Genomic DNA, 26,251 nt, shown 5'->3' on the forward strand with positions numbered 1-26,251 from the left:
ACTTTGACCAATGGTCTGGGATGCTGGAAACTGAAGTCCAAAACACTTGGAGGGCCAGAATTTAGAGAATCACTGCCCCAAGCGGCTTACAAGTGTTAGCCAATTGCCCCCAACAAGCTGGGTACTCATTTTACCGACCTACAAAAAGGATGGAAGGCTGAGTGGACCTTGGAGTCCTGGGATCAAACTTACAACCTTGTGGCTGCAGTACAGGCATTTTACCACTGCACCACTGGGGCTCGTTTCTATTTGAAAACAATTTCCCTGATTCTAATATAACACTTCTAACTACTCTACAATACTGACCTCATATACTGTAGAGGCAGATATGCCCCCTTTATCTTTCCAAGGATGCTATGCCAGCATACAATCACATTGTGTGTAGAATAATGCTTTATCTTGCAGGTATTTGGTCTGAATCAGACTGATACTATAAAGCGGTTGCTCTACCTTTGCAGGCTGTTCAACGCCATGAATCCTTAACAAGCTGGAACTTAGCAAAGAAAGCCAAATGGCGTGAAGAGGCTGCATCACCTACAGAGACAAAGGCCAAATAGTCACACATAATATTGAAGTTGGAGGTGTGTTTGCAAGGAAGAAATGTTTGGGGGCAAAATGGATGAAATTCTACTCCCTGGTTAAAATGCTAAAGATAAAGTAAATGCAATTTATTACTAACAGCCTTCACTTGCACTTATGTAGCAAATGGAGTGAGAGGAGATTATCTGTTTCCATGTCACAAGTAGCAAATAAAGGGACTAAAATATGAAGGTCAACTGAAAGTTTGTTTTAAAAGGCTTCATCTGCTATCTGCCTCAATTTGATTCATTAATAACTATTTATGTAGATGTTAGTAGGCGCATAGAACAGCTAATATAACTCATAAATTATTTCCTGACAAATCAGACATAAGGTATTCTTCAGGGGGGAAAGCAGGGAAAATCAGCATTTTATCAAAGATGGAGAACCATTTAATTTCTTAAATAAAAAGCAGGACACCTATGAGCTAGTTTTATTTTCTACCATAATCCATGTAAATGCTTGCAAGGGTAAAAATGAGTACCAGATAAAGATGATGTCTTGGACTGTTCAAGGTCTTTACCCTACATTAATCTGTCTGAGTTGCATTCAAAACATAGATGAACAAAGTTCCTTCTTTGTTAATAACATATGGAGGGCAAGGCTGATGAGAATATTTTTACAAACACTCCTGTAATATCTGTATACAACACTATTAACTACCTATAAGCTTATGAAGTTTCATAGCAAGTGGCAGAATATATTTGTTTTTAAAATTATTTATAAAAAATTAAAATTAAAAGTCACTTCAAGCAATTTATCAAATCTCTTTTAAGCTTCTATTTTCAAAAACTGTTTTATTTCTGAAGACATATTTTAAGTACAGTACTGTAACGAAAGACACATGCCCTTCTTTTGTAAAATGCCTTTATTAGTTTTGTACTGTAATAGTTGTTATATTTATAGTAGTAACATTCATTAATATTGCACACTGTTCATATTTGTAAATTCAGTTAGAGCCTCCAGCTGTAACAAATTACAAAGGGTCATTTGCAAACACAACAAGAATAAGAAAGAAATGTTCTTATAGGAGATGCCTATCTTTTGTTAGTTTCACAATGTGTATTTTATTTTTCAAATAAATTTAAGGGACTTTAAAACATACCAAAAAAGGCAAACAAGGCTCCAGCAAATAAAACAAAATTTAGTAATGAAAGTAAAAGTAACGATCATTGTCTTTTAAGAATTAACCCATTTTATTTATTTATTTTAAAATGTAAACCTGTTTGAAAAAAAGCTCATTATTGTTTTGTATCTGAGATACATACTTGGCATGGTTGCATAGATTAGTCATGTCAAATGCAGATAATTATGTGAGTCTCACAATCTGTGCCAAGAAAACGTAATTTAATTTTTAACATTTTGAACCTTAAAAATAAAAATAAAAACCCACCCAAACATTACTTTGCTATAGATTTCTGCAGACTGCAGTTCACATTAATACCAAGAAAGGTAACCTGTTTCTGTAAGTGTGCAAGTCGTCTCTATTTTATATGTAAGAGAATTTGAAAGCAAACCAAATACTGATATTACAGTTCAAAAAATAACCACATCAACATTACATTCTAAGGAATAGGATGAGCATTGTGCACCTTTCATTTTTATGATATATAAGATGATAACCTTTCAGAACACTGAGATACTTTTAAAATTCTGTTTAATTTTGTTCCTTTTATTTCTGCTAAGATTTATACAAACAGTTAAACACATTGTTTATCTTACCTAGAGCAGACACATCAAAATCAAATAGATTTCTTAATTCTAATGAGGTCCAATCTCAGTAGGATTCAGTTGGTCTGCTCTAGGTACAACTGATAGCTGGATTTCATTCAAATGGAAATGTTTATATATCATCATCTATTAGATATCAAATAATCAAATTAAGAGCAGGCACAACTGGTAATTTTTTTTCTAATTCAACAGAACAATGGAATACCCTGTCAACCCTGAATATTTTTGTTCTTTACATATTAAAATCTTTCTGAACAATCAAGTTTTCATTAATTTTTTTCATTACGCTATATTTGGAACGAATTATGTAAAATTAATTGATTAAAGGGTAAACTATGTATTACCAAAATAAAAAAACTACAAATAAATAAGGGGGCCAAGTAATTATTAACATTGAAGGTTGTCTCATCAACTGTGCTTTTGTGTTTTCATTCCCTCTAAAGGAACATCTGACTGCCAGCCATTAGTCAAGTAAGGCTGAATCTTCTTCAGTTGTAGCACCCTGTTAACACATAAACTACACCTCACTATTAATCTCTTAAAGTCAAGCTTAAATTTCATAAACCCTTTTGAGGGAAAAGTAAGAGTTACTGTTGCAATACTTTTGTAAAAACTATAGCCACTCTTCACAGTACAAAGCTGTGCAGCTTGGCTACCACCCCGTTTTCACAGCTGAAAATGCAAAGCAGAAACCTTCCAGTCAGAACTCATGTGAAGATCAGGATACATCTGAACTCTGACTCTGTGCTTGTTCCCCTTGCTGCTAATCTACTAACAGATGAGAATAACTCACAGCAACTTCTTTCTGAAGTTTCTCCTGGTGATGATCTGGCACTGGAAATACTATGGAGAAATATTTTCCCCAGAGTGATGCAGGATACAAAAGCATGTTGCCAACTGTGCCTTTTTTTGCTACATTCGAACAGTCCTGTACAGATCACTCATACAAAACTGGAACAAAAAGATCAGTATTTTTGAACTTGTTTGTGGCTACAAGATAAATAGCTCCTTCAGAAGATTTTGGAGTGCGTGTTTTTTTTTTAAAGTTATACAATACTATGAAAAAGGCAATAACCTGCTAATCTTACATACAACTTTTTAAAAAAGTTACACAATTTAAGACATTTCTGGTAAGCAAAATTAAACAGAGTACTTTAATTGTGCTACCAAAAAGTTAAAAGATGTGTGGATAAAAAATGAGCAACAAAATGGCCTGTTTTCTTTAGATAGACATCATATAAACTTAAACATTTTGCATACATTATCAAAGATGATTCTATACAGGACCCTACTATAGTATTTACAAACAAAACCATTTTCTCTTTCCTTGAAGTATCAGAAAAATGTGTTTTCTCAACGTAGCACTATTACAAAGTCAGAGCAAGACATGCTTTTCTTGGCTTGTTTCAAATGAAGTCTTTTTTTAACGGACAAATCTTGCAACAAACTTTAGATGAGATGCATTAGTATATTTGGTCAAAACAGAACACACTGGCTGTATAAATATAGCCAATCATCTGTGTTTCAAGAAAAAAAAGAGTATTGCAATTTCACACACTTTGGTAACATTTAAGTTAAACATGGACATTTCTATGCGCGATCTTTAGCATGCAGCTACAGAAACCTGCGCTTGCCCTCATAGGAATCAAATGGTAACTACAAAGTAATCATAAATATGTATCCCCAATTTATAATCTGGATTGCAACAGACCAGAGGAAAAGACCAGTTCTTGTGCCTTTCACAGCAGTCTGACAGAAAATGATCAACATGTTTGCAACATGAACATAATTATCATACTGCAAATGAAACTGTAGTCAGAGGCACAGCTACAATGGCCAACAGAAAAGATGCCATCCTCATTTGCAATACCACTGAGGAAATTAAAGGAGGGAGAAGGATCTTTCCCTACATGCTTAGGCATCAAGGTCTACATAAATTATAAACTGAAACAAGCTACCATTTCATTTCACACAGCAGAAAAAATGTGGGTTTTTCTTGCCTTTATTTTAATGTCATATACAAGCAGTGCACCCAATGTATTATGCTTTTAAATATAAATATATTTCACTGGTGTATCGCAAAGTTTCACGCATAAAACTATACTTTCACTATTTAAATAAATAATTTTTCACATTCTAAGGTTAGCTTTTACTAGGAGCTCATATATGTTACACTTCAGTTCTGAAACATCTTTTTTTTTTTTTTTTTGCTCCATGGTAAAGAGGTAGATTTAGAGTAGACTGGGCACATGAACCCTACTGCCAAAATTCAAAGTATCAAAAGCTGTTTATGCATAATGATGCATTTTTAGCAACTGCTTGAAAACTCAGTATCTAATGTCTCACTGAAGTCACTCTTCAAGCTCTGTAACATTTTTTAAACTGCAATTAGTCAGTATTTTTGGACACAAGACAATGGAAATGCACACATAGGAAAATAATGAAAACATGTAAGTGCATGAGCTGCTTCTTTATCTGTCTTCAGTAGACCTTCCCACCTTTCCTAATACTGGCCAGCTACAACTGGAATCCCTCCATTGGCGCTTCTTGCTGCTGAAACAGAAACTGCTGCTCATTTTCATCCACTTGTGGTACAATATTTGCATCCTCCTCTTCCACACCAAAATAATGTTCAATCAGATCGAAAGCTTTTTGGTAGATCTCTTGGTTTTCATGACTTTGAAGAATTTCAATCTTATCTAGTCCTGAATTAATAAGAGAACACACATAATTGAAATCTATACTCTATAAAGAACAGTTATTAACTCAATGAATTGGCTTTAATATACCTCTCTCCCCCCAACAGGGCCAAAGGAAGAACCCCCCCAAAAGCACACTTTTAAGTATACCTTTGGACTTAAGGCTTCAATAGACTCCACAATATACTTTTATACCAAAATAATTCTAGCAATTTTAGCCAGACTATTCACGAGCATGTGTGTTATGGATTGCAGGACTGTTTGTGTTTATTCATTTCCTGCATATAATATATTTAAAAATAGAAAGTCAAAACTTTAACGGCTACTTGCACAAAAAGAAAGCAAAGCATGAAAAATTAGCCACAATAAATGGCAAAACACCTAAATCTGAAATGTTAATGAGCTTAGTATATCGCGAGGCTTCCATATTTTCATGAGTTAGAATGAGCACATTGGTTCTTATTCTTCCCAAAAAGTAAAAACCAGCCCTTTGAACTGCAGAGGTTCAAACTATGTTCCTGCAAGTACGGTGCATTCATTACTTTCTTCAGTTTGCTGACTTTGAAAAAAGTGCCAGTTTGATCAACTGTGGAGCAAACAAACCTGCAAGCTCCATGTCAACCTTTCTTATAGGGAAGATTGGTGAGTGCTTCCTAGGTTGCACTACTGGCAAACACTTCACTGCCTTTCTTGGCACAAAGTTGCAGGGGTGATGCTGTACTGGAGTAAACCAGTTCCTAACAATCTAAATTTCTTGCTTGCTTGCTGCAACAGACATGAATAAACTAATAATTTCAGAGTATTTGTTGTAAATTTGCAATCCTTGGTCTCAGAATCACAAAACAGAGTGGCTCTGAACACTTTTAAATTCAGAAACAGATTTCATTCTGACTGCAGTTCTATTACTGATTAGCACATATCAATCAAATATCTTTATATTGTCTGTATGAAAGCCAGCATGTTGTGGTGTTTTAAACATTGAACTATAACTCTGGATACCAGGGTTAGATTCTCCATTCAGCCATGTAAACCCACTGGGTGACCATGGATGAGTTACACAATCTCTGCCCCAGAAAGTTGACCCTATGGACAGATTAAGCTTGCTATAAACTGGAAATGACTTGAGTGCATGTAGCAACACCAATAATGTAAGAAACCTTCATAGATTCTACTAGCTGATACCAGTTTGCATTACTGAAATGGCCAGTACAAAAAGCCTTGTCTTCAGTTATTTAAATGAATTTTTGGCCCTAAACGTAGAACCTTTCGATCAATAGTCACAAATTAAAAGCCTAACCACATAGTCTTATGCACATTTATTCAGAAGTAACCTCTACTGTTCAATAGGGCTTACTCCAAAGGAAAACTGTATAAGATTGAAGCCCTATTTCTAACCAACAAATCATACACTACAGAGGTAATTTAGGTTTTTAGTACCATGTTTCCCTGAAAACAAGATATACCCATAGAGTAAGCCATAGCAGGATTTCTAAGCATTTGAGCAATATAAGCCATACCCCGAAAATAAGACATAGTGATAGGTGCGGCTATGCAGTGTACCAATCAGGGAGGCTTCTGGCCGGAGGAAGGGGCGGGACCTCCGGTCACAAAGGCCACGGGGGCATGTAGTCACAGGAGGAACCTGCAGGTGACTACAAGCCCCAGCAGCCTTTGCGGGCAGAAGTCCCACCCCTTCCTCTGGCTGGAAGCCTCCCTGATTGGTTGGGAGGCTGGGAAGGGGCGGGATGTCCGGCTGTGCTTCCTGCTGAGAGGCGGAGGCATAAAAATAAGGCATCCCCTGAAGATAAGCCATAGTGTGCCTTCTTGAGGAAAAATAAATATAAGACAGTGTCTTATTTTCAGGGAAACACGGTAGTAGCATTTCACAATACCAATTTACTACAAGCGTGAATGCCAGAATTTCTTACCATATGCTTCCTCTATACGGGCACAGTAAGGATTAACACCAATTCCATTTTGCTTAGATTCTTGTTCTCCATGTCGCAGGATGTTTTCAAGGCCGTTCAAGGCCACCTGGACTATTTTAGAATCCATCACAGTCAGAAGATCACAAAGAGGCTTGGTGCAACCTAATGCCACCAAGTAACTTTGGTACAGTGGGAGAAAAGGAAAAGGAGAGACTGGTGAACCTCTTTTTTTGGTCTGTATTTCTCCTATATAAAGCATGCCTTCACAAACAACATAAGAAAACATACTATTAAAATATACATTACTTATATTCAAGCACCATTTTGCTCCTTTTCTTTGCTTCTTCTCTGATATTAGTTTAGTATTAGTTTCTCTGATATCAGCACTTATTGCATGATCCTAGCTAATCAGGGATTACTTAACAATGGGATATCTCACATTGTTTCAGTATCTTCACTACCATAAAGCATCTGATAATCCACACAGTACAGTATGAGTGCTGACTAGGCAAGAAAGAGGTACTAGAGATTATCTGAATCTATAATCTTTCAGCTGAACTTCTGGATCTTTCAGTGCGACACAAGTATGAGCTTGTAGTGCAGACACCTTTCTTCTCTGGACAATGTCACTGAAAACTATAGTATGTAGTAATATTACCAACATCTATCTAGAAATTTTTTTTAATGAATTAAGCAGCTTGCTTAAAACACTTAGCACATTTTTTTCAGTATCTTCACTATCATAAAAGACTAATAAGGAACGTCTAGAAAATGCAAAAAATAAATATCTTCACTACCACCACAACTTTTAGCCAATTGCATCTTATTACCTGATTTGTTCAGGCGTTCCCCCAGATGTTGCATTAGTGATGGCCCAAGCCGCTTCCTTTATCGTACGAAATTCAGCTTTCTGAAGAATTTCAATTAATACTGGAAATATATTTGCATCTATAACAGCCTAGCAAGAAAAAAGAGAGATAAGATGTAAAACAACACTGATATCTAACTGAAGTTAATCAATCTTAACTGAAATGTGCATGTTCAGTTATTATCAACCTCTGACTCTCACCCCCAAATCACAGAAACAAGAACATTACTGAAATTGGTGAAATAAGATTGGCAAGTGCTTAATTTTCCAGGAGTGGAAAGTTCAAAATGACCTTCATAAACCTATGGGTAAAAGACAGTTGACTCTGCAGTAAAGGCCATTTATGTTCATACTCTAATAGCTCTAGGAGACCCCTGTTTCTATGGAGTGTAAAAAACTGAATTTGAATTCAACAACTTCATGTTATTGAAATATCTTTACAGAAAAGATGGAAAAGTTGGTGTATATGTAGTTGATTTCCTGAGTTAGAATGAGGACTGAGCTGAGCACAAGTATATCTGATGCTGACTGGCAAAGAATGTGGAGGCACTTTTCTTCTGAGTTAGTTTCTGGCCAATATTATTCAGTGGTCACCATCACTGAATAATTTGGGTAAGGGGAACCATAGACCTTCCAATCCATGGATAGCTAGCCCACCAATGTGGCAGGCCCACTGTATAAAAGAGATCAAGCTATGGTATAAAGGACAGGAAGCACAAATATATTACCTGTATCTGAGCTCTGTTTCCTGCAGTAATATTAGAAACTGTCCAACATGCTTCTTTCCGAACAGATTCCTTGGGACTACTCAGCAAATGTAAGAGACAGGGTAATGCAGAGCAATTTAGAATTACCTAAAATAATTTGAAAGATGAAAAGTTCTGCCTAAACAATGTAAAACAAAGCAGTCCATACATCTAAAAGAAATATATACACACACGCGCACACACATTCACGTACAAATTATTTTTCTAGTCATATTTATAGACACTATAATGTTCCTTTCAAGAAGCTAAACCATTTGTTAAAGTTCAAAACACACTGCAGAAATAATCCAGTTTGAGACCACTTTAACTGCCCTAGCTCATTGCTAAGGAGTCCTGGGAATTGTAGTTTATTGTGGCACCAGTGCTCTGACAGAGAAGGCTAAATGTCTCATAAAACTACAGTTCCCAGAATTCCCTAGCATTGAGCCAGGGCAGTTAAAGCAGTCTCAAATTGGATTATTTCTGTAGTGTGTTTGCGATAAACTCACTGAAACAACAGGATTTACATAAAGAATTAAGTTAATAATTGATTAGGGCTTCATCTGCACTGGAGAAATAATCCGCTTTGACAGCACTTTAATTGCCATGGCTTAATGCTATGGAATTCTGGGAATAGCAGCTTGTTGTCTCAGGGGGTCCTCTGAGAGCAACACTTTGTTGCCACAACAAACTACCATTCCCAGAATTCCACAGCATGGACCCATGGCAGTTGAAGTGGTGTGAAATTATAGTCTATAGTCTACTATAGCCAGGACCAACAATTGGATTTCATCCAGTGTTTAGAAAGGAATAAGATACAATTTCATAGTAATCTGCACAGAGAAATTCTATATTGAATTGCTCTAAAAGATGTATATGAAGGGAATAATAGGAAATGTTGTGGTGATCTGTAACACACAAAAGCTGATTTCAAGCATTAACAGAAAAAGTAAAAACAAAATATGATGGAGTTAAACTGTTCTTTCAAGTAAACATTTGGATTCAAGCAGCTAAGAGTATGAAGAAAATAATTCTTGTCCTGTTCTGTAAGATGTAAAGGTTTAATTTGCACAGGGCTACAAAAGGCAACGATAGCACCTGACCTGGAAAACTAAGTAGTGTCAGCCATGGTTAGTACTTGGATGGGAGATTGCAATGAATACCAGATACTGTAGGCTATATTTCAGAGGAAGGAACTGGCAAAACCACCTTTGAGTATTCCTTGCATAAGAAAATCCTATGAAATTCACAGAATTGCCATAAATGAACAGGTGACTTGAAGGCATATGCATACACACATATTAAGTAGGTTATTCATCCATTCATAAGCTTCCCATAAGCAAGGCCACTGCTATCTTTACATGGACTTTCATTTTCCCTATAAATACAATATTAATAAATCATGGGAAACAGAAAATATTTTTACATGCTAAAAGACACCTTCACATTCAACCCAAAATATGGTTAGAAATATGGACAAATGGAAATCAGATCTTTATTCCTATCACAATTTTGAAGCTGTAGAAATACAGAATGCTTACTTGATTTCTGAAAAAGATACAGTAATAGATTGGGCAACTTGCAAAAATAGGAAAGGAAAATCTAGTTTAAAAGGGTACCCACAATTCAGACAGTATGAATTGAAGAAAAAAGGGAGGAGCAAATCAAGGTAGTGTATATACCTGCCTTTAAACACCTTTCTGTATGTGAAGTTGAAGGCTTTCATGGTCAGCATTCAGAGTCCTGTTACAGACTGCCAAAATAAAGCTGCTTCGGGTCTCTTTGGAGGTATGCTATTTAAATGATGCATGGGTCCTAAGAGTCCGGAGGTCGCACCAAAGCCACACTCCATTCCTAAACACTGCAGTGCAGCTTTGGTGCTGCTTCCGGATTCTTAGGGTGCATACATCATTTAATCAGCATACCTCCAAAGAGACCCGAAGCAGCTTTATTTTGGCAGTCTGTAACAGGCCAGAGTTTTTTGCGGGTTTTTCGGGCTGTGTGGCCATGTTCTAGAAGATTTTCTTCCTGACGTTTTGCCAGCATCTGTGGCTGGCATTCTAGAACATGGCCACACAGCCTGAAAAATCCACAAAAAACTACCTTTCTGTATGCTTCAAACTTTATTATTTTGCTCAGAGATCAAAACTTTGATTAACACTAAACCAATGAACTGCTAATGCCAGATACTGTATTGTCAAAATGTTGAGGGGGTTTGTCTTTGGTGAAAATTATCTTGGTATATAACTGTACAATTTATTGGTACATAGAGAGATCTTGTAGCACCTTTGAGACTAACTGAAAGAAAAAATTGGTAGCATGAGCTTTCATAAACTTCAGTGTAGTTCCTCAGAGGTGCTACAAGGCTATATCTTAGCTGTCCTTTCAAATAGCCACTGCTATCTTTACATGGACTTTCATCTTTCAAATTCAAATTCAATAAAGCAGGGAGGTATTACTTCACCTATTGCTAGAAAGAGGATATTTTCATGGTTTTAGAACTATCCCTTCAGAAGTAGGAAGAGAAGCAGTTTTTCCTCAACTGTACGCCTGATAAATGAAGACACTGGAATCAATTTAGGGGCAAAACAGACTGGCATAATATGGCGGCTTGACGGTGGTATGGGAGCATGATGTTTAGATGATACACGCTCTGATGCCATCCCCAAGCCGGCGTCACGTCACCCGCCCACCCAGAAAGCGGGCAGTGTTGCAGTGCTCTGATGGCACAGCAATTATATGCTGCAGGAAAGCCAAAAAGGTGCCATGGCGGCGGAAATTGCAGCTTTTTTCGGCTCCAAATAGGAGCAGCATTTTGCCACTTCTTTTTGGGCTGGAAAAACACCAGATCAGAGCCATGGCATGTGGTTGCCACAGCCCTGATCTGGTGATCAAACGGGCAGCATCAATTCACCTCCTTAGGGCTCTCTGTACGGGCCCTAAGTCTTGCTTTATCTCTCTGATACTTTTAGGTACCAAGAGAATAGTGCTTACTAGTATGATCTGTCCCTCTCAAAAAATCAAAATCAAAATCCATTAAGAATTAAAAAGATGTGATCACTAATGTTTTTGGAAATTAAATAATACTTACCTGTGTTTGAATATCATCACCAGTCACAATATTCCCAACTGCCCTTAATGCAGGAGACACCACTTTGTAGTCATTGTGCCTTCGGGAAAATAAAATAATATGAGGTTCAAACTCTCTCTCTATATATATAATGGCTAGAAAAACTGGTGCGCTAGTTCTGATGCAATAAGCCCTTTATAATCAGATGGGTTTGCTTGTGCACAGTATTACTATTAAGCATTTTATACCATAAGTGTTCATTTTAGGTATCTCAAAACCTCTGAAAGATAATACAGTCATCCCTTGACATTTGTGGCTTTGACACTTGCGGTTTCAATTCCTCACGAGGTTTCCTCCTCAAACCTCCTGGGCTTTTCCCCAGGGAGGGAAAAAGCCCAGGAGGGAGAAGCCAGGAAGGGTGCAAGCGGATGGAGAGCTGCCTCTTTCCCCTAGCAGCTCTTTGCCTCCCCCCCCCCCCGCTAGTTTGTTTTGCAAGTAGAAGGGAAGCATTCTACCTGAACTACTATAGGAAGCCCAATGTGGTAAAGTATGGTGAAAGCACCAGTTATTCCCACTGGGGAAACTGTGGTGGGAGGTTGTTGCATGTTATTGGTCACTTAGAAATTGGCTGGTCTACTCAGCAAAGACTTACTACTAACATACACGTGCATCATTTAACAGAATAAGCCATATCTCCCAACCCACATAATATTATGTCTACAGTAGGGCAGATTAGAAAATCAGATGGTGCACCACATGAGTAAACTTTGCTTGCAAGAACCACTGCAACAGCCAAGTGACCTGCTCTGGTTGCTCATAGAGCTTCTGGCAAAAAGAACGGCCCTTCATTTCCTTCAGCAGAAACCATTTTGTTACTGAGGTACAAAACTGCCTCAGAAAGCATTAACATTAGCTCTTCCTGAAACTAAGAACAACAGCTGTTTATCTTTAGGACTTATATTTGTTTCTTCATTTGGGGGGTTCTAAAATATTTCTTGGAATTAGAAACAGCAGTAATAGTTTGTTTTAAGACACAGAAATTTTGTTGGTTACATTTTTTTTCTAAATAAGAGGGATGAAACCTATTCAGAAGAAATGTTCAACCTCATGGCACACATATATTTTGTGACTTTGTGTATTTGCATAATATTGAATACCCTTGATTCGGCAACCACAATACCTCTGTGCATATGAAGCATTTTTACCCCCTGAAATACACTGTAATTTAGATAGCATCAGTCATATCCCACAAGGTCACTCCATGCAAGCTTTTTAAAATCCATCTAGGTAAGAGTTAAATAGGACTTACATCAGAAGTTCCACTAATCTCCGGCAGACTCCAGAATCAATAACTGCTTGGATCTTATCATTTGGTCCATCTGAAAGGTAAGAGAGGGCCCAGCAAGCATCTGCTAATACATCTGGGTCACTGCTGAACAACAGTCGTGACAGAACACCTAAGCAAGGACGAACCTTAATTTAAAAGAAGACAGAGTTATTATCAGGTATTCCTCTTTTTGGGAATTTCATATTTATTACAAGAAATTATCTAAAGAGCTAAAACCAGGTAAACCTAAAAAAAATATCCTGTGCAACCTTTATATTGTAATAACAAGATGTGCCTGCCTGAACTTTAAGACTGTGTATACCTAAATCCACAACACAATTACCCCACAGCCATTATGTTCACTTCAATGGGAGTGCCCATGAGTAAATGGAGTGTGGACTACATGTACAGCTGGAATTCAAGAAATAAAACAGGAATGTCAGGAATTAACATTTATCATTTTCTGAACTGAAACAAAGCCCAAACTAGTGTCTGAAATGTTAAGCTACATTTGGAACAGACCCTCAAAAATAATTTAATTTTAAAAAATTAAGTTACTTGTTCCAAATAACAGTATAAACAAAACCATCTTTGATTTCTGATGGTTCCGTGTACACAAACTTTGGCGTGTTACAGAATGCCCAAATTGGGCGCTCTGCCGGCGCCGCCGGTTGCTGCGTCCGGGAACCGCTGCAGTCAAACCGTGCAGTTCCCGGACGCACCAAAAAGAAGCCGCAAAAAGCTGCTTCTTTTTGGGCCCCAGAAGTGGCGCTGCAAGTGGCCAATGGCGCACTCGCGACATCACTTCTGTTGCGGGACGTGCGGACGCTATGCATCCACGACGTCAAGATGGCGGTGCCCGTGTAGAACAGGCACCGCCATTTTGTATGTCCCCAGGACGTACTAGGGTTAGGGGCGTGCATAAAGCACGCCCTTTCCTAACCCTAGTACGTCCTGGGGACGTAATTTACACCCGTGTGGAACGGGCCCAAGTTTCATGTACAATATTATTTAAAATACTGTGTGTAAAATTACCTTTAGGCTATGTGCATAAGAGACATATTAAACATAAATGAATTTCCTGTCTAGATTTGGGTCCCATCTCCAAGATATCTCATTATGTATATGCAAACATTCCCAAATCCAAAAAACTCAGAAATCTAAACCCTTCTAGTCCCAAGCATTTTGGATAAGGGAGACTCAACCTATATAGCATTTTTAGCAGAGTGAAACACACCTTACCTTGCTGAAATCTGGAGGTGGATTTTTGCCTCTACAAAGATTTGAAAGTGCCCAGACTGCATTTCTAGTTGTTGTGAGTCTGTTACAATGTGTTAGCAGTCTGCCAAGAAATTAACATTCACGTAAGATAATACTAACTTTGTATCACATGGAAATCAATAATTTTCTGAAACAGAACCAGCTCTTTACTTTGGCTTTATTACGATCTCATTTGGAAAAAAAAACTTGTAATAGCAAGGAATTGTTTGTCACTATGCCAGACTCTGTATTACATATATTACAACCCTACACATGTTCATCTATTCAGAAGTATGTTTCAATAAGATTAGTGAGGATGTCCCTGGAAAGGGCACAAAAGATTGTTATCTTAATGATAAATAATTATCAAGGCACCCCTTTAAAATTAATGATTAAGTGTAGATATTTCAAAGTTTAAATAGGCATACAATTCCATTTACTGTCAAAGATGATCCAAATACTTACTGTAAGAGGGGTGGAAGTATTCCACAGCTTAGAACATAATCTCTACATTCGGCATTGTCTCCAGCAATATTACCAAGAGCCCACACTGCCTTAGAAACAAAAAGCGAAATCCATGTTATATATTTCTACAAACCTCTTAATCCGTTCCATCTAAAACTTGCACACTACAGTCCTTACATGAAACTAGCACATTTTGTAAATTAAATAATCCATGGGGGAGCTGAGTAAGAAATAATAATAATAATAGTAAGTGTAATATGATGCTACTAAATAAATGAAATTCAGCAGTATGAAACAAAGAAAAGCATGCTGTTGTTTATTTCTAAAAGCTGCTGGAAGATTACAACAGGACTTAATAGGCAGGCAGAAAACCAACAGCCATGCATGCCAACACTGAATCCAAAGTCAGGGGTGGTGCAGGATCAGTCATCAAAACAATGAAATGTGACACCGCACATTCTTTACAGGAATAACTGGATTTCTTACAAGCATGTACTATACTTCCTGAGGTTCTTGACACCCTAAATCAATCATAATGACAAAAGTCCACAAAAACTTACCTGCTCCTGGACATCTTCATGTTCAGAATTCAATAACTTAATAAAAATTGGAACAGCTCCAGTTTCAATCACTACTTTGGTGTGCAAAAATGTTCCAGATGCTATATTTGTAAGAGCCCATGCTGCTTCAAACTAAGAGGGAAAAACATAGTTAGATGTGAAATGTATTCTACATAATTATTTTGTAGATTGTTTTTATCTTATCCATATCACATCCCATTGTTTGGGGGAAAATACCATTGCAAACCACCATCATCTCCCAGCAGAAGGGTCTAAATTCTTAAAACTGTTGATGTTTCCTAAATAATAACATGTTATGACGTAAACTCACCTGAAGAGTGCAATTGTCATTCTTTTCCAGAAATTTCACAAATCTTTGCACAATTCCTGGCTTTTGTATGACTTCATCTATTGGAGGATTAGGTTCTGAAAATAAAGGTTAATTCAACTGATGAAAACAAAAGTTACATCAGTTAAATTGAGGGAGAGGATCTAGCAGAGTGCATGTAAATTCACATTAAGCTAAAATGCCCACTGAGTGTTCCTAAGCAAGTTTTCTCCCACTAAGCCTAACCTGCCTTAGAGAAACAGATGGGGTTAAATGCTGCTACGAGTTCTCTAAAAAAGGGTAACGCTCAAATATGACAGATATTCTTTATTTTTTTCTAGTTACTGTAATGAAAAACCTAAGGCAAGTAAATCTGGTTGATTAATCAATCCACCAGCTAAACAATAATGCATCATTTAATTAATTAATCATTATACACCTCACTGTGCAACCAGAGGATTAAAAATATAAGAACCAAGGTGTATTGGACAAAAGATTCATCTACCTGTTTCTAATCGAATATTCTCTTTCTTAATGAGCAGACAAATACTTCCAGTAAGCAAAATTGGAAAAGCTGTCCTCCATTTTTGCCCCTCACACTGCCTCTGAACACGGACTATCCAACATGTCTATAAGGATGATTAACATTTACCCAATTTGAAGTTGAAGGCTTTCATGGCCGGCATCCATAGTTTTTTGTGGGTCTTCCGGGCTATGTGGCCATGTTCTATAAGAGTTTATTCCTTATGTTTCGCTAGCATCTGTGACTGACATCTTCAAAGATGCTGATGAAAGTCAGGAATAAACTCTTATAGAACATGGCCACAAAAAACTAATTTCCCCAATTTATCCAATCCCTTTTAAAAGTTATCTAAGATGGGGTTCTGGAGACTTTAGATGCTTCTGGGCGACAACTCTGATAATTTTTCATCCTGAACCTTCTGTTTAGAGCAGAATTATATTTAGAAATCTAAGCCCTTGGGGAGCTACATCTGGCTCTCCTAGGGTCTTGTCCCAGGGTTTTCCAGGCATTTCTCATGATATTGCACAGGGTTTTCCCCATTCTAGAATACTGAAATCCCTCTCCTAAGGCTTAATTAGTACTTTTGGCTAAAATAGATTAAAATTTCTAGAACCACTCATTGGGGCCACACAACCAGTTGGAGGTAGCCTCCTTTGTGAAATTGAATTTGACCCCTGAGCTGCAAATTGTTCCCTATCTTTGCTACTTATATTTGTGTGTGTGTTTATATGCCTTCATGTCACCTGTCAACTTATGGTGACCTCATGAATTTCTTAGGATTTTCTTAACCAAAGAATACTCTCAGAGGTGGTTTTGCCAGTTCCTATGAAATATAGCCTACAGTATCTGGTATTCGTGGGGGCAGTGTGTGTATGTGTGGGTGTGTGTGTCCTATCCAGGATAACCGTGCTTAGCTTAAAAGATCAAAAGGAACCCGGTACCTTTAGGATATTTGGTTTACTCAGAAATAAATGCCAGCAAACTGAATGGGGCTCAGTGCCACATAAGTGATTATAGGGTTGCAATATTAGTTGTTATTCTATCAGTTAAAGTTTATAATCCTAACATAAACTGCAAACAAGTATGCATCGCATAAAATTGTTCATTATTTTAAATAACAAAGTTCTTCATAAGAAAGCAGTTTAGCAGTGTCAAAACATTCCAAACTCTAACTGTTCTTGAAACAAATGTAATGCTAAAAATATACTCAACAAATGTAATATTATTCTCAAACAACAGTTAGTTAACTGGCCTCTTTCCAAAGCAGAGTTCAATATTATTCCTGTAGTCAGCTCCCTTTCTAAAAATCCCTTGACTCTTGCTGATACAAAGAAAATTATCACAGTAACAGGAAATTCATTTGTCTCTCAAACATTGAAGCCAATTCCATAGAAAACAATTAATTTCAAGTCATTTTATAACAAACAGTAGATCAGGGAAGAACAGTGGAACATGAGAGCTGTGTGCAGTTGCTATCATGTTACCATTCAATTTGCTTGATTTTGTAGTTTGCACAAAGTGAGTGTCGACACTCAGCCATTTTCATTGAATCAATTTGACCACTCGTGTGAGAAAAAGCTGATGGAACAATTCAATAAACTGTTTTAAATACGGATATGCTTTGCTGAATGTGTGGAAATAACATTCAGAACGTCCATTTTAAAAAAGCAAATCCCACAATACTTATTTACCTTTAGAAAGCAATTTTCTAAATCTCTGGGTTGCAGCAAGCTGTTGGTTGGGATCATCAGAGAAAACCATCTGTACCATGTCACATGTAATTACATCTTCCTAAAAATGAAAAGTCATTGTCATTGTCTGAATCTTTAATTACTCATCTTTATCAACATACTTTCACAGTGAATGTGGTGTCTTTTACCTCAGGAATTGGCACAGTAGAGCTCACGTCAGGATCCTGGATTGGACTTTCTTGCATCGACTCTTCATTAATCAATAGAGAAACATTTCTGCGTTTAAATAACTAAAAAAGGGGAAAATGGAAAGAAAGAACTTCTATCAGGGGTGTCTGTGTATTACATAGGTGACAGAATTCTGTTTACAAATTGCTTATTTGAACAACACATAAAGGCCTTTATGAACTTATTATTATTACAGTTCATTTGATCACCCCCCACCCCGTTTCCCAGCTGTTTAAGCATGAAATCAAGTTAGGCTTCTAAATTCCATTTAATAGCCCTTTTATAATCAGGGTTTTTAATGCAAGAATAGCTACATTTTAACCCACTCTAGTCACAGTCATACATACACAATGCTGAAAATTCCTAACAAATAGTAGGGCTGATTTTGTACAGGAGAGGAAAGACATGACACACGATGTATTGCATTTCTAAACTGATACTTCCATAGGAATGAACTATGCTTATTTTTTTTTCCTGCTTGGAAACATCAAACGACAATATGCACATCACAAAATGCTTAATTGGGATGTTATCCAATCTTCACAGCATAGTAGCTTACGTTTTTCTATCCCTAGAAATTTTTACAGAAGTCTAAATAGGTCAAACATATTTTCGAAAAGAACTGCTGTCTTCACATGAGTCATCAAATCTCTCAAGATACATTATACAATGGATACAATATGCCAGTTGCTTTGGACATAATATTCAGAGGCATCTGGTTAGTCACAAGTAATGAAAATGTGCTGGACTTCATTGACCTGAGCTTGATCCAGTAAGACAATCCTTGGGTTAATAAATTACCGTATATACCCATCTATACAGTGGACCCCTGTTATACGCTGGGGTTTGGTTCTAAGATCCTCCTGTGTATAACAAAATCCATGGATGCTCAAGTCCCATTAAATATAATGACATAGCAAAATGGTGTCCCTTATAAAAAAAATGGAAAATCAAGGTTTGATATTTGAAATTTATACTTTTTTCGAACATTTTCAAACCTTGTATGCTTGAATCCGTGTAAAAAAAATCAGTGTATAAGAAGGGCTGATTGTACATTGTAAATTTTAAGCCCAAAAATGGGATCCAAAATCCTAGGTAGATGTATATATGGGTCAATACGGTAATACCTCTCGGTGAACCTTGGGAAAGTTGCGGAAAAGGAAGGGAAATCAGAAGTTTGTGTCCCCCTTTTTTGCAAGCCATCAGCCTTGGGGAAGGTTGTGGGGAAGGGAGGGAAATTGGAGTTTAGATCCACATTTTGCATGCCTAGATTGTGACCCTTGGGAGAGGTCCAGAGAGGGAGAAGGAGGGAGTGTAGTGGTTCCCCCCTTCCATTTAGATCCTTTGTTACATGCCCCTGGGTTTGACCCTCGACTTATCCATGGGTCATATGAAAATCAATAATTTTGCCCCCAAAACCTGCTCTTGACATATATATGAGGTTGACTTATTCACGAGTATATAAGGTACGATAAAAATAAAATTCCTGCATTTAAAAATGAACTAAACCCAAGGATTCAAAATAATCAGTTATGGTTAACAGTGTACAGAGAAGATGATAAATACTTAAACTACAATTTAAATCAAAACCCCTTGTATGTTAACAAATAAGGTAGGTGAAGATACTCCCTGTTGACACGGTTGTCAGCTTGTGTCTGACCATAGGGGGCGGTGCTCATCTCAGTTACTAACCCAAAGAGTCAGCATTGTCAGAGATCATGTGGCCAGCATGACTGCACCGAATGCTATTTACTTTCCCACCAGAGTAGTACCTATTTATTTACTTGCATTTGCATGCTTTCGAACTGTTAGGTTGGCAGAAGCTGGGACTAGTGATGGGAGCTCACCCCATCATGTGGCACCCTGGCCTCGAACTGCCAACTTGCCAAATAAGGACTTAATATGAATTCTATGAACTGCCAAATTCTATGAATTCGATTAATTCAAATTCTATTAATTCTATGAACTGCCAAATAAAGACTTTCTATGAATTCAGAAAGAATTATGATGGTAGAATTTAAAATGTGCAGCTACAGTAAATTTCTAAACACTTGTAGGTTTAGCAGACTACATGCATACATCCATGCTTGTGTATGCTTTAACTTATGGTGACCCCATTAATTTCTTAGGGTTTTCTTAAGCAAGGAATATTCAAGTGCCAGCTCCTGCCTCTGAAATAAAGCAGACACCCATACACAGGCGCACAAACATTTCTGCTAACCTGCTTTAGTAGATTGTCCTATATAAGTCTTCTGAGAAGTAAGCATACTGATTTAACTGAAACTTGGGCTGAAACAGATGGCTCTAAAAGGGTGGCATGATGCTGGCTTCAGGGTGTATGTCATCTGTACACCTTGTCCCATGCTGCTGAGAAGCCGGCGTATTGTGCCGTCTGTACTGGCCCTTACTCTCAAATATAGGAATGTAGCTTGAATCTTTAAATACAGTACTTACTTGTTCTTCCCTTTTTTGTTTCCGAAGCTGAATACCCTCCTCTTCTCTTCGGCGTCGCATTTCCTGTGGATTGAGGGCATTATTCTTATAACTTTTCATTCTGTAATGATCTTTCTCGGGGCTTGCCATGGTATCTAGAATAAAGAGCAAGAAAGATTACACTAAATCTTTTGTTACCTAGATTGCCAATAAGAATGAGAAAACAGGAGGAAATAATTTACAAAAAAACTATGACTATTTACTGTGAACCTATAAATAGAGGTTGGCCCGATCTAGACGGGCCTTTGCGGCACCCCTTCACATGCTAGGGGTTGACCGAGGCTGCACTGCCATACGTGCCTCACCCCAGCACATAATGAGGGTGTCAAAATGACGGTCCGCACGTCACACCCCCATAAGGACATCACGAGTGTGCCACTGGCACACTGTGGCGGCCTTATGGCGCTGCAAAAAGAACCCGCTTTTTGTATGATACAGCCCAAGCTCTGAGTTGCGCAGGAAAGGCCATTATCTCTGTCTCTTCCATCACCATCACAGGCATGATTGGTGGGGATGCATGAGGGCCTTTATGGTGGCTGCCCCTAGACGTTTAAACACCCTTCTCAGGGAGGCCAGAATGGCCTCCTCCTTTCCCTTCCATCGACAGGCTAAAACATTTTTATTCAGACAGGCTTTTTAAAACAGAATGTTTTTAAAGAACAGGCCGGGGGGCTGTTTTGTTTTAAATGAACTGTTTTTAAGATTTTAAAAAATATTTTTAATTGCATTTTATTCTTCTATTGAAGTTGACTTGTTTTAGTACTGCCAGTAGTTTAACTGTGTTTTAATACTCTCTGTTTGTATGTTTTTAATTGCATTGTTGTTGTTGTTTTAATTATGAGCCGTTTGGAGTCTCAATTCTGGGGAAAAGTGGGATGTAAATAAATATAATGATAATTACAAAAACCAATTTACATGAAGTTTGATAAAAAAATAAAATGACCATTCAAACAACTCTTACAGTATGATCCCATGTCTAGTCAGAGCCAAGACATTTTCCAATGGGGCTTACTTTCAGATAAACAGAAGTAGTTTTCTCTGAAGATGCCAGCCACAGATGCTGGCGAAACGTCAGGAAGAAACTCTTCTAGAACATGGCCACATAGCCCCAAAAAACCCACAAAAAACTATACAGTACAGGTAGTTTTTATTTTTTAACAAAATAATCAAATCAGCATAACAGAAAGTTATGCTCAAAGCAATACCTCAAAGCAGGAAACATCAATCAACAGCAGGAGCAAACACACAGTGAAATTAAAACCCGTTACGGAACTACCAAAACTCAAAAGGAGGCTACCATCATGTATCACAAGCACATATCAGGGAAGGTGAAAGGCTCACATTCTCTTGGAGCAAGTTCCACAAGCACACACAGCCACCAATCACACAATCACAACAGAAAGGGCATGTGCAGCAGGTTTGTCAAGGAAGATTTTAAACTTGGTGCTAAAATGCAATACAATGTGTAAGAAAATGCAAAAAACCTAAAGTACATTTTTCCTGTTCTTGCATACGTAACCTGTGTCCCAGAACTAACACTTTTGAGAAAATGCTCAGATCTTGCCCACATCACACACCTTTATTATTCAATTAATTTAAATATTTAAGTGCTGATGATGTGTGCCTTCAAGTCTAAGATGACCCTATCATGGGGTTTTCTTGGTAAGATTTGGTCAGAGGGGTTTTGCCATTGCTTTCCCCTGAACCTGAGAGTATGTTACTTGCCCAAGATCACCCTGTGGGTGTCATGGCTCCAGAGTCATAGTCCAACACTCAGGCCACTACGCCACAATGACTCTCCAAGGGCTGGTTATATACACAATGTAGACAAGAAGATAAAACAAGCTCTTTCACATATTCTTTATAGCAATGCTGCCTGAGGCCCTCCTTTTGGCTGTTTACTGCGAAAGCCTATTCCAATCTGTATCCTTTCATAAATACAATTCAACAAATACAAAACTACCCTGAAGCTGTCAGGCTTTGAGAATTGGTGAGGCACACACTCTCAACCTGTGATAGGTCCACCTTTTTTGTTGTGTGCCTTCAAGTCGCTTCTGACTTCTGGCGACCCTAAGGTGAACCTATCATGGAGTTTTCTTGGCAAGTTTCTCCAGAAGGGTTTTGTCATTGCCTTCCTCTGAAGCTGAGACAGTGTGACATGCCCAAGGTCACCCAGTGAGTTTCAATGGCCAAGCTGGGGTTTGAACCCTTGGCTCCCAGTGTCCTAGTCCAGCACTCAAACCACTGTGTCTTAGGGTCGTCATCAGTTGCACAAGAACAACATCAACAAGAGGTATTCATTTGCCTGGTCAAGCAGGGAGCTCTGGTTCCCCGCCAACCTACAAATTCCAGGATGCCGTAGGACAGGCCGACAGCAGTTAAAGTGGTGTCAGACTACACCTATCCCTCCACATTCACTGGGGTTAGAGGCACAGGAATTCAGTGAATGTGGAAAACCAGCAAATAACAAAAACATTGTGTTTTTTCCACCTCTGTAGGAATCTCTATGTCCTCCAGTACAACTCTGTGGTCAACATCTGCCTGACAGTGACCACAGAATTGTGCTGAAGAAGCTACAAATTCCTAGTGCAGTGTTCTCTCTAGGAATCTCTATAGGCCCTTCAGTGTGACTTTTGTTTAAAGCTGACCATAGGGTTGCATTGCAGGACCTAGATATTCCTAGAGAGAATGTATTAATAGGATCCATGAATAATCAAATCCGCAAAAGTCAAAGTTGCAAATGTTGAGGGACGAGTGTACTTTAATCCTGCAATATGGCTCCAAGGTGAGTCATCTCGGCTTTTAGGGAGACTTTGTCTTTTTAGCTGTTCATGGAATCTGTAGAACTCTTCTCAAGTGCCACAATCCAGGTGGGTTGCCTCTTTTCCTTCATGGCCAGCTCTCTCACATCCACACACAGAAATGGGCAAACAGACCATCTAAACTGAGCCCCCTCTTCCTCCCAGAGGACCAGAATTTATTAGGCCTGAGAAAAGTGTGGCCTTAAGGATGAAAATCATGTCTGCCCATTCACAGCTATTAAACGCTTACAGCTATGTGTGTACCTAGGGGTCCAAAACACGCTGCAGAAATAATCCAGTTTGAGACCACTTTAACTGCCCTGGCTCAGTGCTAGGGAATCCTGGGCCCTGTAGTTTATTGTGGCACCAGAGCTCTCTGGCAGAGAAGGCTAAATGTCTCACTACAGTTCCCAGAATTCCCTAGCATTGAGCCAGGGCAGCTAAAACGGTCTCAAACTGGATTATTTCTGCAATGTGGTTTGGACCTGGGTTTTGCTGCTGCTGCTTCTGCTGTTGTGCCTTCGAGTCATTTCTGACTCATGGCGACCCCAAAACGAATCACGGGGTTTTCTTGGCAAGGTGTGTTCAGGGAAGGTGAGGAGACTGAGAGAGCGTGACATGCCCAGGGTCACCCAGGTTGCATCCACATTGCAGGAATAATGATCCGGTTTGGCACGGCTTTGAGCTGCCATGGCTCCATGCGATGGGATTCCTGGGTTTGTAGTTGAGCCACGGCAGTTAAAGTGCTGTCAAGTCGCATGATTGTTTATGTAGTGTGGATGCATTGATTCGAACCACAAGCGTTGTCCACCGCGCAAACCCCTTTCATTGGGACACAAACTGCTTTCAAGTTAGAAGGGCCAACAATGTGGCATAATGCTTTAAATTATTTAAATTATGCTGGAAGAGATCCATCATGTTACTGCTTTTGATGCCTTGAAGAAGGCCATTAAGACAGATCTCGTCTGCGTTTTAGTTAAGGGATGAGGAATGGAGTTAGGGTTTGTATGTTATGTATCTCTGTTTATGTCAATTGTTTGTGTGTTTATGTAATTGTTTATCTAATTTTGCAAAGGAGGTATATAAATAAAACATATTATTATTATTATTAGTGCTGGAGCCCGGGGTTCGAATCCCATCTGGGTGTCCTTGGGCAAGAAGTCACACTCTCTCAGCCTCGGGCGGATGGCAATGGCAACCCAACCCTCTGAGGAAAGTCTCGCCAAGGAAATCCCACGACAGGGTCGCCATTTGAAATGACTTTGTTAGGGATTATTGATTATTGATTAGGTTAAACCCCAGAATTTTAATCAGGGAGACGGAGGAGTCGGTTGGAAAGGAAACACCGTTTACTGTCCCCAAACTGTCTCTCCAAGTGCTTCCTTTTATTTGGGTCAAAAGCCTGAAGTCAGGAGCCATCTCCAACTGTTTACATTCCTGAGCAAAGAGAGAGTGTGGCATGGCCTCCCAGATTCCAGAACATCGTCAGCCTTTGCTCTTGGTCTATTTCGCATCACCATCTATCGCCTTCAGCAGTTGAGCATTAGTAACATTCTGAACTATAACCATTCTCGCCCCCCAACTGAAGGCACCACAGCAGCAGCAACACCAACCACAACCAACAACGGCCGGCAACGTAGTCTTTCCCTCCCTTTAATACTCGGGGAAGAGACGCCCAAGAGAAAGCGCGGAGCCCCCCCCCAAGGATTGGAAGGGCCTGACCCTTCGGGTTAAAGCAGCAGTTCAGTGTCCCCCCCCCCCCCGCAGAGCTCAGAATGGTTCCCCTCTCCTCCTCCTCCCCCCCCCCCGCTTTACTCACCCATTGGGGCGACCCAGCCCCCCTACGCCGCCTCTCCCCAACAGGCACAGGCAGGTCCGCAACTCAAGATGGCGGCCCCAAGAAGACCACCTGGTAACGCCCCTCTTCCCGGCAGCCCCCGCGCGCTCCAGAGGCAAAGCGCCTGGAAGAAGAGAGAGTGAGTGATGATGATACGCTCGCTGACTCCAGCCCTCAGCATCCGGGTAACAGCTGTGCGGCGCCTCAGGAGTTAATGGCCCTCTTGGACCGCAAAAAGGAATGGAGCGGCAGTTTGTGTATATATACAGTACAGCATCCCGTTTATTCCACACGGGGCGCTTTCACTCTGGAGTATGCTGATTTACGACTAAACCCGTGTACACACACATAATATATGTGTACATATATGTATATATACGTATATTTGTGTGTGTGTGTATATGTATATATATATATATATATACACACATGTGTATATACAGTGCACATGTAAAATATATGTGTGTGTACACACACACACATATTAGGGACATTAGAAAATATGGGTCCGAAATACACTGCAGGGATAATCCGTTTTGAGACTGCTTTAACTGCCCTGGTTCGATGCTAAGGAATTCTGGGAACTGTAGTTTTGTGAAACATTAAGGAGATTATCACACCACGGTCCTAAAACGGTTGCTATTACAGTATTATTATTATTTGTATCCCGCCTCTCCAAGCAGATTGAGGTGGCTAACAATAATACAATAAATTTAGCTATTTCACTTTAACTGCTCTGTCTTCCTCCTGTTGCATTCTGGGACTTGTAGTTTACCGAGGGGGCATTTAGAATGTTCAGCCAGGGAGCTCTTAGGCCTCACTGAACTACAAACCCCAAAACGCAACAGGAGGCAGCCAGAGCTGTTCAAGTGGAATAGCAACGTTCTAAGAGTGTAATAATAATAATAATAGGTTTTATTTATATACCGCCCAATCACTGGGAATCCGAGCTGTTTACAACAGAGGGGATAATAGACGGTTCCCTGCCTTCAGGCTTACAATCTAAAAAGACACGACACAAAAGGAGAAGGGAATGGTGGTGGTGGGGGATCAGGTCCAGCATTCTTCTCTCCCTCTGAGGCCTGGACCAAGGAAGATGAACCGGAGGGAGGGCTCT

The 26,251-nt window shown here is 39.0% G+C and overlaps 2 protein-coding genes across 2 annotated transcripts in view; one reads left to right on the top strand and one right to left on the bottom strand.

Moving 5' to 3' along the window:
• Positions 1–1,435, top strand: part of FAM162B (family with sequence similarity 162 member B) — a 14,395-nt gene extending 12,960 nt beyond the window's left edge. The window contains exon 4 of the mRNA XM_042477789.1: positions 459–1,435. Coding sequence (XP_042333723.1) covers positions 459–557 — 99 coding nt within the window. The 3' untranslated portion in view covers positions 558–1,435. The remainder of the gene's footprint in view (positions 1–458) is intronic.
• On the bottom strand, positions 1,414–25,247 carry KPNA5 (karyopherin subunit alpha 5). The gene is made up of 14 exons (XM_042477778.1): positions 25,117–25,247; positions 20,458–20,591; positions 17,964–18,065; positions 17,776–17,875; positions 15,565–15,659; positions 15,234–15,365; positions 14,674–14,762; positions 14,191–14,290; positions 12,931–13,094; positions 11,643–11,721; positions 8,534–8,659; positions 7,768–7,895; positions 6,938–7,116; positions 1,414–5,015 (listed from the first exon to the last, which is right to left on the bottom strand). The coding sequence occupies exons 1-14, from the start codon at positions 25,118–25,120 to the stop codon at positions 4,828–4,830; spliced, it is 1,620 nt and encodes a 539-aa protein (XP_042333712.1). The 5' UTR covers positions 25,121–25,247; the 3' UTR covers positions 1,414–4,827.
• Positions 25,248–26,251: the final 1,004 nt, after the last annotated feature.

The sequence above is a fragment of the Sceloporus undulatus genome, chromosome 1, assembly GCF_019175285.1.
Source record: "Sceloporus undulatus isolate JIND9_A2432 ecotype Alabama chromosome 1, SceUnd_v1.1, whole genome shotgun sequence".
Taxonomy (NCBI): Eukaryota; Metazoa; Chordata; class Lepidosauria; order Squamata; family Phrynosomatidae; genus Sceloporus; species Sceloporus undulatus.

Bases quoted from the DNA above. Each gene is read 5' to 3' on its own strand.
- KPNA5 (XM_042477778.1), bottom strand. The intron at 13,095-14,190 runs GTAAGGTGTGTT...TTTTAAATTAAG, and splicing joins CACCTCCAGATTTCAGCAAG to GTTCGTCCTTGCTTAGGTGT. The intron at 7,117-7,767 runs GTAATAAGATGC...ACTGTACCAAAG, and splicing joins GGAACGCCTGAACAAATCAG to TTACTTGGTGGCATTAGGTT.